The sequence below is a fragment of the Canis lupus genome, chromosome 21 (genome assembly GCF_048164855.1).
Source record: "Canis lupus baileyi chromosome 21, mCanLup2.hap1, whole genome shotgun sequence".
Taxonomy (NCBI): domain Eukaryota; kingdom Metazoa; phylum Chordata; class Mammalia; order Carnivora; family Canidae; genus Canis; species Canis lupus.
In genome coordinates, this window is record NC_132858.1 from 41378495 (window position 1) to 41392534 (window position 14040).

Below are 14040 nucleotides of genomic sequence, written 5' to 3' on the forward strand. Positions count from 1 at the left end.
ACATTTTTTATCTGCAGAACAAGCAATACTTTAACTGAAACACTAACACTTTCTTCCATCCTATCCCTAACTGAGGAAAACCTCACCATCCCACATGGCCCACACTACAAAACCCATTCACACAGTTTCTACCCAGAGGGTGGGGGAGGGGAGTCCTAGGACTGACCTGCTAAAGGATCCACTGAAGGAGTCGAAGGAGACCTCAGGTTACCTGATGAAGTCTATCTTCTGATCTTTAAAATTCGAGATTTGGTACTATGATATTCTATAATATATTTTTAACTAAGTCATTATTAAAGCTTCTTTTTTATATTGTCCTTTATCTTATCATTTTTAGCCAAATTTTTAAAAATCGGAACCTAAGGGCACGTAAGTGATTTCCTTAACTAGAGATAGATATGGTAGGATATGGTATTCTTTTATGTTCTGATTTTTATTATTTTATTTTTACTTTTTTTTTTTTTTTTTTTTACAAAATATTTCTTTGAGAGAAAGTGAGAGGGCAAGCATGTATGTGCAAGCCAGGAAAGGGGCAGAGGGCAAAGAAGAGCTCAGTATCTATGTGGCCTGGATGGTCACTACGGGAAGAACAGGGAGGCATAGTGTACCATCTCCTGAATCAAAATGAGCAGGAAACAGGCCTGTAACAAATGGGGAACTAGTTCCAGTGCAGTTTCACCCAATCTTCTCACCTGTGGTAACACTACTCTAACTTTAACGTAGAGACCCACTCCTCTCCAACACTCCCATATCCAACGCAGCTGCCACCAACACAGCGTCTCAGTGAACACTGATACCACATTTTCCAGGGTGTGAATTTGGTGCCAGGTGATCCAAACTACTCCAGTCCAAATAAATTATAGAAAACAACACATTTCCACAGGTCTAAAATATTTCCAAAGTAAAAACGATCACTTTTTCAAGTTATAAGCACATGAGGATACCACCATAAATGAAATATAATATTTAACAAATAAAGAAACTTTGTGCTTCAACCTAACTTAAATGTACAAATTAATTTATATTTTTAGAGGTTTAATTTACTTAGTTTTAGAGAGAGAGGGCAAATGTGAACAGGGGAGGGGCAAAGGGAAAACAGAATGAACACGAGTGGTGGAGGGGGCAGAGGGAGAGAAATTCCGCAAGCAGACTCCCCACTGAGCATGGAGCCTGACTCAGAGCTGGATCATGATCTGAGCTGAAATTAAGAACAGGACATTAAAAAAAAAAAAAAAAGAATAGGACATTCAACCAAGTGAGCCACCCAGGCACCTTCATGCAGCAAACTTTTAAGTGTGACTTTCATAAAAATTATGAAAAAGAAAAAAAAAAATTATGAAAAAGACAAATTAATGTTTCAATGAAACACTGAAATGTATGTGATTTTCTGACATGGTTTATGGAAACAAAGTAACAGGTACAGGACAATTGTAATTTTTTTATATGCAACAAGTATTTAAGGCCAAAGCACAATTGGTTGAGATATACACATGTACAGGCTCCATGTTGATATATAATGGAAAATGACCTTTTTTTTTTTTTAAGAAAAGATTTTTTATTTGTTTATTCATGAGAGACACAGAGAAAAAGAGAGAGAGAGAGGCAGAGACACAGGCAGAGAGAAAGGCAGGCTCCAAGCAGGGAGCCCAACGTGGGACTTGATCCTGGGTCTCCAGGATCACATCCCAGGCTGAAGGTGGTGCTAAACGGCTGAGCCACCCGGGCTGCTTGTGAAAAATGACCTTAATGAGGAAAAAACTAATGAACATTTAATTTTGTGGGACATTAAATCCACAAGTGAAATATATAGAAACAAAGGGAGAATGGTCTTGTCACATTACCATAAAAAATTTAAAGAAAATATGACTTTAGGGATGTCTGGGTGGCTCAGTGTGTTTGGATGTCTGCCTTCGGCTCAGGTTGTGGTCCTGGGGTCCTGGAATTGAGTTCCATGTCGGGCTTCCTACATGGAGCCTGCTTCTCCCTCTGCCTGCGTATCTGCCTCTCTCCCCCTCTCTCTATATCTCGAATGAATGAATGAATGAATGAATGAAATAAAATAAAAATATGACTTTGTTCCACCACGACAGCATTAAGCACTGAAAAAGTCCTCAAAATTAGTCAGAAATTGGGATTTAAATTCTTCCTCGTTATCTGATTCCTTAAATTAAGTCTCATCTTCCATAAGACTTTTTCCTCATCTATAATATGCTATCAAAGTAATAATTTAATTCATCCAATTGAATGATTACACAAAAAAATCAGAACACAAGAAAATTAGTTCATTGGAGGAGAGGGGTGAGGGAAGCTAATAAAATATATGGGACATAGGGTGAATAATGTTCCAAATATTTTCACTAAGTGATAAAAAAGCAGTTAGAACCTGTTGTTTTGGATCTTTCATGAACTGCTAAAGAAAATAACATTTTGAGAAAATCAGAAGTAACATTTTGAGAAAGTTAAAGAACTAATGATAAAAAGTTTCACAGTGACCTAAAAACACAAAATGTGCAATGGAAAACTTCGTTGCAGTCCAGCACCCCCCTACTCCCACCCCCCCACCGCCCCCACCCCGCCAAAAAAACCTCCATATCAAAATCCCAAGTGAAGACAATGCTAACTTGTTTATTTGATCTCAATGGCACCGCTACAGTAGGAACATCCCACAAAGACCAAAAGTCAATTGGCCCCATTGTTTGAGTCTGCTGAAGTAACAAGGAGTTAACTGTGGCTCAGAAACTGGTTTCATCATCCTGAAAACGTTCTGGCTCATAGTCTATGAGTCAAAAACAATAAGCCAAAAACTCTAACAACCCAGGACTGCCTATTCAGGTTATTCACCAGACTTGGCACTCAGCGATTTTTGGCTGATGCCAAAAATTGATTTTAACATCAAAGGATAAAGACTTATGACTGGTGAACACAGTCAAACCCTAAAGGTGTAACGAGACCTTGAGGTACAATGGCAGCATTGTTGGAATAAGTACACAGCATTTGGAAGCCAGATTCATTTCAACTTGAAACTGTAAGTGTATTTACAAGTAAGTCTTACTCAGACCATAAAAACTGCAGAGAAGTGCCACCTTAAATCCTTTTTGGCTTAAGGCAGAATGTGCATACATGCATAGTACAGTCAACAGAAACGTCTTGCCCAAAGACCAGACACTGAATTTTGCCTTTAACCCTTCATTTCCCATCCTGTGCCTTAGATGACTGTTTAAAAAACAAAAAACAAAAAAACACAACTGACCAAAAATCCAAAATATTTGATCCATCTGTTTTAGTATTGTGACTACAGAACTCCTGCAACTAATGATATATTGAGCAATTCATTCTGGGTACCTCAGGTTTGCCCTGCCCCCAGGCTGCTACTAGTAACTGCTACACAATGCCTACAAACCCCTTCAGACTAGGGCCATCTCCTTGCAAAAGAAAAACTAAAGGCCTCCCTAGACCAGAGTTGTATCAAAAAGTATATGACTTTTAAAATCAAACCTCCACAGAGCTACAGAAGATCCCTGATCTAACTGAAAAATACAAAATATCAATCTAGAAGCATCCAGACTGTGACAATAAGTAACCATTGCTCGAAATGCTTTAAGCCAAGTACCTATTTTAGTGAGCTTCTATGTTCTCTGGATTCAAAAGCTTCAGAAGGATGGAGAAAATACAGGATGTTTACTTAACAAAATCCTGCTTTATCACAGCGGTATAAAAAAAAAAAAAAACATGAAAAGGAACTAATAGTTAGTTTATTCTAAAGAATTAACTTTTGAAAACAAAAAGCTTCCTCCAGATAAACCATGCTCTTTTCCTCGTTCCTGTGTTATTCTAATTGTCTTCTGTACAATTTGAAGGAGAGAGTCAGAGCTGAATTATCCAAAAGGAAGATGAAGCGTGATATGGAGGAGAATAAACCTCCACTACCCTCTTAGGTTCAGACACTGGGGCCCACAAATCAAACTGATGAAAGGCAAATTAACAGGAGGAAAACAAATTTGTTTGTTTATACATATCAAAGTGCATACACACAAGAAAACTTGGTGATGAGCAACTCAAAGGGACTTAACAAACGGGGCTGGAAGGGAAAGAGGCCTTGTGAAGAAAAAGAGGTTGGGGGTGGTTGTGAGAAGTACTAAGTTGTGTACTAAGTATAGTACAAAAGGGTTGTTTGTTTACTAGGTGTGTTACACAGATAAGATCCTCCCCACTCCTGGTTTGAGAAAGGGAAACACTTCTACAAATGGAATTTATCTCAGGATTTTAGACAGAAGGTAAGAGGGCAGAAAGCTACTGCCTTGGGTTTGAAATATTTTTTTTTTTGCCATACTGGCTTGTTTTGAGGTTGCAAACCCCTTAGCATGCTCAGGGAATACACCCCGAAATTAGAAGAATGTTTTTTCATTTTCTTTTTCTTAAGAATTTTAAGATTGCCATTTTGTGTACTTTTTTAACCATGGGTGGCAATGGAAATTCTTCTTTAGCTTGCTGTTGAGAGTACTGTCAATTTTCATTTTGCTGGGAGAAAAAGAGGCCCCGTGCTTCAGGCTTTTAAAGGACTTAACCAGGCCCTGGAGGGCCATCGATCTCTGTACTCTCACCTCATGCCTTTCAATATATTTGCCAAAAATACCATAAATAGCTTTAGAACATTAATGAAAGTCATTATAACTATGAGTTATTACTGCAAAGGACATGTCATTAGAACTAAACCATTTAAGTAGAAATATTGAAACTTAAGAGACCATCACAGTCAACTTCTGGTCAACTCTTTTAAAACCGGCAAGCAACATTCTTTTAAAATCCCAGAAAGAGGAGAGGGGCTTTCTATCATTGAAGCAGCAGGATGTTACTCTGTCTTAAACAAAGAAAAAAGTCATGTAGAAAGACGTGCTGGCTAACTGCCGCCCTGTCATTGGCAAGAAGCCGCCTTCGGCTGGAAAAGCATTTAACCAAAACATTCATTTACAAATGTCTTTATGGGCAATCCATTTTATTTATTTTTATTTTTTTTATATTTAATTTATTTATTCATGAGAAACACACAGAGAGAAAGAGGCAGAGACAGAAGCAGGCTCCATGCAAGGAGCCCGACATGGGACTCAATCCCAGGTCTCCAGGGTCACGCTCTGGGCTGAAGGCGGCGTGAAACCGCTGAGCCACCCGGGCTGCCCTGGGCAATCCATTTTAATGTCGTGTACATTTCTAATTTAGGTAGAGAGTAACTTTTAAGAAGAAAATGAAAAACAAATGTCATAAACTTCTCAGAATTAGAATTAAAACACTACCACAGGAGTATTATGTATAAGAAAGTAATTCTAAGAAAGGGAGGGAAAAGACCCTAATATTGAAAAAAGAAATGATTGAACACAAACTTACAACTTGATTATGGAAATACAAACTCACATTTAGGTCAGGCGTCAAATCACCATGCCACCCAGTTCTGAAAAGGGAATACAGTCCTTTCCCTCTTATGTCACAGCTCTGCCTAGTGGAGAAAGACACCGAGCATCAGGCAGGTGCAAATGGACAAGGGCTGGGAACACAGAGGCCTCAGCTCAAAAGGAGGATTTAATAAAAGGGTCAGATTTTATAATGTCAAACCATGACTCCCCCAGTAGGGATGGGGGAGGGGGTGTCAATTAAAGTAATTAATTTTCAATGCTATTTAAGTAGGGTCTTACTACTAAAAAATTTAGAAGTACAAGTGCCGTTCCATCTGCCTTGGTGGATACAAAGAGGCTTTTCTTCCTGTTAAGAAAGGCTTATTGTTAAAACAAGAATTCTGCGATCTTTTAAAAAAGGATAAACAAACGATAAACCAAAAGAGGGCATATAGAATCAATTTCCAACGTGCACTAAGTAAGTGGCTTACTCCAGAACTTATTAGTCCATTAGAACTGGTGACCTAGACTGTACTGGATACTACAAAGAGAGGCAGGCGAGAAGCCTCCTACCCTTTACACCACTCCCTGGCTACACCATCTATTTGGCCACTGACATTTACTGATTTTTTTTTCTTTTACTTTTTCCTGATACTTCCAAGTATTATCTAAATCTTACTTTTACATGGAAAACCTCCATGACAAAAAAGTACCAAAGGTATACCTCTACAAATGCACAGTGCCTTGAGGAAATCTTTAATAAATATAAATATGCTATAATACAAAATCCTGAGGAATTTATAGTTCCGAATTTCCTACATTGGACCACAAGTATACATTTTATAATCAGAATATATAGTTTTTACAATTAAGTAGTAACTTAACAATTAGGTGCGTTATACCATGGTGACTAGGAGTATGGGTTCTGGCTGACTGCCCATATATGCATGACTACTCATAAAATTCAAATCACTTACTATCCCTAACCACCATCTAGAAAAAAGAGAATTTAGGTGTGCCTGGGTGGCCCAGTCAGTTAAGCAGTCGACTCTCGATTTCAGCTCAGGTCATGAGATCAAACTCTGCATTCAGTGGGCATTCTGCTTGAGATTCTCTCCCTCTTCCCACCCCCCCCCCCGCCTCCATATATACATGCTCTTTTTATTAATTAATTAATTAATTTTATTTATTTATTTATTTATTTATTTATTTATTCATTCATTCATTCATTCATGAGAGACACAGAGAGAGAGAGAGAGGGAGAGAGAGGCAGAGACACAGGCAGAGGGAGAAGCAGGCTCCATGCCGGGAGCCCAACATGGGACCCGATCCTGGGTCTCCAGGATCACACCCTGGGCTGAAGGCGGCGCTAAACCACTGTGCCACCCAGACTGCCCTCTCTCTAAAATAAATAAATAAACCTCTTAAAAAAAGTATTTAATGGGAGTATCTGTCTCTTAACACTGTAGGAGGATGGCACAATATAATATATACAAAAGTGGTTGGCAAAGTGGGAGGCCTTAATAATTATTACAGCTTCACTACTACAGTAGTAGGCTTATCACCTAAATATATCCCAAAGTTATAAGTTTGGGGTGAGGGCTTTATTGCTCCACCTGAAGATCATAACAGTTTGTGATACTGTTTTCATAGAAAATTAATTTTCCACCAAGAATTTAAAAAACAAAACACTAGAAACAAACCCTGTCCTTCTTTTGCCAACAAGCAAACCTTGAAACAGACTGAAATAGCACCCGGGGTTTTTTTGCCTCCCTTCTCCCATTTCACCTCCCAAGAATTCATAGCATCATGTTCTCAGAGAACTCTACAAAACGCACCCTGCTGTATGCCATTTTCAAGTGTAAAAATGTTTGCACGGCTAAACTGAAAAGTACTACATACTAGAACTTCTGTTGAGAACAACCAGCAGAGCAAGAGTTATCTTAAGGAATGGTAAACATGTACGGACTTTCATTTACTTGTACGGACTTTAATCGTCATTCTCATGACCACTCAAAAAGCTATAATGCAAAATTCTTGTGATTTGGAGCCAAATGGTATTGTTTTTGAAACTTTCTACTATAACGTTACACATTAATGTAACAGAAAACTCACTCAAAAGAATTCTTACTTTTGGATCTCTATACAAGTACTGGCGGTGTTCTAGTAGAAGCAAGTGTGCTAAGTACTTACTAAATCCCTGGCACTATTGTAAACATTTTACATATAATAATTGATTTACTGTTTGCAACAATGCTTTGAGGTAAGTAAACACTTCGGGGCCCCCAGGGACAGCTGAGGAAATTGAGGCACACAAGGGAGAAGCAGTGACTCTCACGACTGAGACACAGGCACAATCTGTTGCTTTTCACCACCACCAGGCTGGTATGTCTGGTGGCTAGTAACCGCTTCTATTGGCAGGAACACTTCTGGTGTGCCTAAAGCACCTACACAAATACGTAGAACATTTGGGAGGACAAAATAGAGTGTCCACAGAGAACCACAAGACTCTTCCTCTCTCCTTTCTCAAATCAGCATAATAGCCTGAATAAGAGGACACTGTCTGCTATAGTGTTCCCAGGATTCATTCATTCTTATCTGAAAAGGAATTTCATAATGAACGTAAGTACTCAGATGACATAACTTCACCAAAAATAATCAGAATTTCTCCCTCCCTAATCATTCATTCTAATTGGAGCAGTCACCATTCCTGCCCTGGTATCTCACACTTCTCTAATCCTTGGCCTATAATGCTGCAGAGTCAAGTTTCGAAAACAGAAAACCGATCCCATTACTGCCCCACTTTAAAGCTTTTCAGGGTTGCCCCATATCCTACGGCTACAGTACACTGCTTGGGTTTGGGATCAGCCCCCTATGAATTTATGGACCTTGACCAAAAAAACAAGTGCACAGAAATTTTGCATACAGTCACCCCAAGGCACAATTGTGCCCCAAGGCACAATTTACTTAATGCCTTAAAATTCCAAACATAAGTAACAAAATTCCATCTTTACTTTCAAAAAGGAATTAAAGATTTCTCCAAGCAAGTCCATAAATATTTGGTGAAGGTAAGAGATAATAGTATTTTAGCTGAAACCCATCCATCAACATACAGATTACATGTCAAAAACTTTAAAAAGGAATTTAGGAGCTTCAGAATGATAAACTTTCCCATAACTGTGTCCTTTTATTTGTGTCATTAGGACAGTCATTCTAATGTCCTTGGAAATTCAACTCACCAGCACTTTATGAATGGCTCAGCTGCATATATACATATGAAAGTTTAAAGCTCTATTCTCAATTAGCCTCACAGAAAAATAGAAGGAAGGATAGAAGAGTACTGTCATCGACTGAGGAATATTATAAAAGACCAGGCTACCAGGTATGAGAGTCAAGAAGCTCAACTAGGAGCAACTAGAAACAAAGGGGGGTGGGAGGCCCAGGAAAATGCAAAGCCCAAGGAAGCCAAGTCCTTGGGATCAAACCAAATTCCTTCCTGCGCCCACATCCCTGCATCTAGTGACAGTGACAGGGCAACAGAGGCAGAAGAATGTCACCCAAGACCAGCAGGAGGCACAGAGAAAATTCTCAAGCAATAGAGAATCACACCATGTATTTTAGAAAGCTTCAAATCACTGAAGATGTAACCTTCTGATGTTCAAAGTAAGACTATCTGTGTCACTGTGGAGAAGTCAAAGCCTTGCTGCAAAAGCCTTTAGATTATCACTGCAATAGTGCCTTACCTGTGTACAGCCCTTTACAGTTTCCAAAGTATATCTAACTTGCAGCCTCACTATCATCCCAGGCAAAAGAAAATGCCCACCTTAAGTTTTGCACATGAAAGGTGACTCTACTCACCTCTCCATGAACATAATACCGTGTGACTCCCCTGACTCATGTCAGGAGAAATACACATAGTACGTCCACATAATATGAACAGAGAGAAAAAAAATGGAGCCAAAAGCAGGAGAAGCAAGTTAAGAAATGAACATGGAGGGCAGCCTGGGTGGCTCAGTGGTTGAGCGTCTGCCTTCAGCCCAGGGCGTGATCCTGGGGTCCTGGGATCGAGTTCCGCATCAGGCTCCCTGCGAGGAGCCCACTTCTCCCTCTGCTATGTCTCTGCCTCTCTGTCTCAGTGTCTCTCATGAATAAACAAATAAAAGCTTAAAAAAAAAAAAGAAATGAACATGGAGAATTTGAACAAAGAAATTATTCTCTAAAATTGTATAATATCTGCCATATGTATAGCATATACATGCAAGTCAAACCACAATTATAAAGCAAACAATAACGGAGCCATCCCACAAGAACAATGAAGGGAAACAATGAAGGGAAGCAGGGTTAAGGCCAGAAGGAAAGGAAGATTGTTGGGTTTTGTGTTTCTTTTATTTTTCTAATTAATATTTTTTAAGTAATTTCTACACCCAACACGGGGGTTGAATTCACAACTCCAAAGACCAAAGAATCAGATGCTCTACCAACTTAGTCAGCCTGGCACCCATGTTCCTTTTAAAAGGGGGTAAAATGAAAAGGAAAAAATGCCAGTGAAAAGGGAAAGGCTGTGAATTTCACTGTGAACATCCACTTCTCCAAGGTTAAAGTAATTTCCTTAAGATCATTTACTGAGCCCTCGTCCATTCATCCAGGTACTGTCCAGTACACTGATGATGATCTTGTGACCTCTCTCTAGCCTGAGTTACCCCTCACCAGGTTCCATGCCGTTTATTTCAGTGTGGATTTTCAAAAGCTCCTTGAGTAATGCTTCAACCAAAATGATAACCTGCCTGAATGTGTAAAAGATGTATTTTTCTTTCCCAAAGAATGTGCCACGGAGCTCCTCTTACTGCTAGATCACCTTTAGAAAGAAAACCAGGGGAGGTGCTTCTTCAAAGACCCCAAACTCCTGAGACTGAAAATCTGGAGCCTCTACTTCACCATCAAGAGATTTCTTCCTTGTTGGTTGCACTGTTACGGAAGTTGCAGTTTTAGAATTATCTCCATCACATGTAACTAGAAGAATGAGTAGAGTCTCTGAAGCCTTTAGAAACAATTCCATCATAAAGCGTTAAGCAGATATTTCTGAGCTCCGTTTTCAGCCACTTTTTCAGGAGATGGTTCCTTCTCTACTCACGAGTGCAGGTAACTCAGCACCTTGTCTTTCCTCCATAAAAGGCAAGAATTTTATCTTACAGACTCCAGATGCATTACAGTTAAAAACTATTCTGTTCGCTGATGCCAAAACTAGTACATTCACTCACTATCCTATCATCACCCTGTTTAATTTTCTCCATAGCACCAATCTGAAATTATTCATGGTCACTACCATATCCCTAGCACACTGAAAAACTGGTTACAATGAACAAGACTCCCCAGAAATCTGCAGTGAGCCGCCCCTCCCCCTGGCCACCTCAGAACACAAGGGCTCAATTCCACACAGAGCATGTGGCCTTGGAAAGCAAGAGCTGAGGTCAGAACAGGTGGACTCAGCCCTGTCACTTACTGGCAGCTGAAGGAGCTCTTGCTGCCGCAGATGAACAATTCATGCCTCAGTAAGTATAATAATACACAAATATGGCTAAATCCATAAGTAAATTTTTAGTAATTTTGGAACAAACCAGTAAATCAACATTTTTGAATCTGCTAGATAAAAGGGAAGAATCAAGCTAGTATACAGACTTACCTAAACAAAACGCACCTCAAGTATATGCAAACAGTTGATACGGGGAAGCTTCTCTACAAAGTATTATAGGAAATGAATAAAGGAAAGATGGAATGGGGCACCTGGCTGCCTCAGTGGGTAGAGTGTGCAACTCTTCATCTCAAGGTTATAAGTTCAAGCCCCACACTGAGTGGGTATAGAGCTTACTTAAAAATAAAATCTTAAAAAAAAAAAAAGGAAAGCAAAGATGGAATGATATGAACATTTTTTTATATGAACAATTTAGAATATCTCATGAATTAATGGATGCAGGCAGTGGCTATCACAACAGGCTGATATCACAAAAGAAGGGTTAGTCCGACATTACATGCATTGAAAGATATAAAGTTAAAACTTTTCTGCCTAACAAGTAGTAATTTTTTTAAACCTGAGTAAAAAATGGCAACAGATATGACAGGGATTAAGGGGATGGAAGGGGCACGAGTGAGAGTCACACAAAGGTTGTTTCTTGAACTCTTATTTTAAAAAAAAAAAGAGAAAAATCACCCAAAAAGAAAAGCTGGCAAAGAAATTAGAAACATACAAATGAAAAACTAGAAACAGCTAATAAATATAAAAGGGGAAAGTTTGACCTCATTTATAATCAACTGAAAATTAAAATAATGACTATTTGTTTATACTGCACTGTTGAGAACTCACAAGAGTTTAGTTACATAACTTAAGAAAGTATAAACTAGCAAACTTTTCAAAGATCAGTTAGGAAATATGCTTCAAAATATATTTTTAAGGCACCTGTTGATCCAGTAATTTGAAACTTAGAAGTTCATGTTCCAGAAATTAAGTGTTCATTACAGCATTAAATATAAATATAACAGTAAAAAGAAAAACCATGCAAATATCATAAATGCCCAACAATGGGAAACATTAAATAAGCTGTTTGATTTAGTAAAATTTTGTTAAATAATCATTCTTGTGAAGAACATTTAGGAAAAAAGGAATATGCTGTTAACCTTAAGTCTCATAAATGGTATGGTAGATAGATCAATTTTCTAATAAACATTTATGAAGGAGACTAGAAAGATCGACACTAAAGTATTACCAATTCCTAATTAGCGAAGTTAAGTATTCTTTCCCTTTTATATTCTTTTCTGAACTCAAAAATGTTGGCAATGAACACATACTACTCTCCTATCTAGAGAAATGACACACCACACACATCATTAGCTGAACTGACTAAAGGATTTCAATAACATTAACTCTACAAAAAGCCCTGGGCAACTCACGGAAGCTGTCTGGGCCTGTTTTGTTGTTTTTTTTTTTTTTTTTCAGAGATAAAATTCACAAACTGAACTAAGTGAGTGGTTTTCAAACTGTGAGACCATGCATATTAAGTGCTTTAGTATCTGGCCCAGAATAAACACTCAATACATGTTAATGTTGTTTCTTACTATTAACCAAAAGTTCACAGCAGTGGCAAACAGAACCTGCCAAGCAAGCCTGAGGATTCCAGACCCACAACTCTCATTTCAGCCACTTGCCATTTATGCTTTAAATACTGGATTCCTGGATATGATTTCAATTAAAGAAAAGGTTCCACTATTTTAACATTCTAAAACCTTAAGTAGATAATCTCTAAGGTCCCTCAGAGTGTTATGTTATTCTAAATATTGCACATTTCTCATCCCGTTGGCAAGTCCAGAAATATTATTGGTGAACACACAAATAATAAAAATCGAGGTTAAATATATTTGGCATCATTCTAATATACTGCATGTTTTTGTTAACTCTGAGATTCCATGGTGGTTTTCCTCTTAATGCATGCTCACATTACAGATACTAGTTACGAAAAGTTTTCTGAAATTACTCCTCAGTTGGTATCTTGAAAATCCCAGCATTTTACACAACGAAAAATGGTGTACTAAATGAAAAAGATATCTTTCGAAAAATCTTAAAACTGTGCCTCTTAACTTGAAGAAGAGAGTCCCTTAAACAGTGGAAACCACCTCTTAAATTAACTGTTTGGAAAGGACTGGAAAGTAGCATTAACTTCTGTAGTCTATCCACTACTCAATGAAGACACTCTCAAGGACTAGGTAAAGCACGGCACTTTATTCACTTGTGCTGTGTTCCCCTCCACATTGAGTAAGCGCTTCACAGAAAATAGTACACATTAGTACAAATAATTCTAAAAGCCAGAGAAAGCCCACCAGATAAACTACATTCCTGAATACTGGCTTGATAGTATTTTATTTTTTGACCTTATCCCAGTTTTACAAATAAGATCAAAGATCAAGTGAATAGGGGGATCCCTGGGTGGCTCAGCGATTTAGTGCCTGCCTTTGGCCCAGGGGCGTGGTCCTGGAGTCCTGGGATCGATTCCTACATCCTGCTCCCTGCACGGAGCCTGCTTCTCCCTCTCCCTGTATCTCTGCCTGCCTCTCTCTCTCTCTCTCTCTCTCTATCTCTCATGAGTAAATAAATAAAATCTAAAAAAAAAAAAAAAAAAAAGATCAAGTGAATATCCGTGGTTTCCACCAACATCTTTCTAATCAAGACTCCTATTATTCTTAATGAAAAAAGTTAATGACAAGATAAGGAAAAAATGGCTGCAAGGACACAAGTGGTACAAGGGAAGGGCAGCAGTCAAATGACCTTTGAATCCGTTTGAATCTTCAATGAACCACTTTGAATCCTCAATGCAGAATCTGTTACATCTACCTAGAGGCACAAGTGGCTTAAGGAAACAAGTCCTCTTTGATTTTACCCAATGTTAGTTCCAGCCTACTAGCCACTATTTACTACTTCCAGGACATTATTAGTAAGGTATGTAACCCCTCAGGATCTGTTTAACTCATTTGCAAATAAGGAACAACAGTACCTAGTCTACAGGGCAGGCCAGAGGCTTAAATGAGAATGACTATTAGGAAAGTGATAAATATTTGTTGAGTCCCCTTCTCCATTATATCTGAAAATTAGACCCTGGTTTCATTATTTTTT

The 14040-nt window shown here is 38.5% G+C and overlaps 1 protein-coding gene across 18 annotated transcripts in view; it reads right to left on the reverse strand.

Moving 5' to 3' along the window:
* Positions 1 to 14040, reverse strand: part of SRPK2 (SRSF protein kinase 2) — a 255065-nt gene that overhangs the window by 176334 nt on the left and 64691 nt on the right. The window contains exon 1 of one of the 18 annotated variants that reach the window (XM_072791511.1): positions 5407 to 5488. The exons of the other annotated variants lie outside the window; for them this stretch is intronic. Coding sequence (XP_072647612.1) covers positions 5407 to 5408 — 2 coding nt within the window. The 5' untranslated portion in view covers positions 5409 to 5488. Of the gene's footprint in view, positions 1 to 5406; positions 5489 to 14040 lie in introns of those variants that run through there. 18 annotated transcript variants of the gene reach the window in all.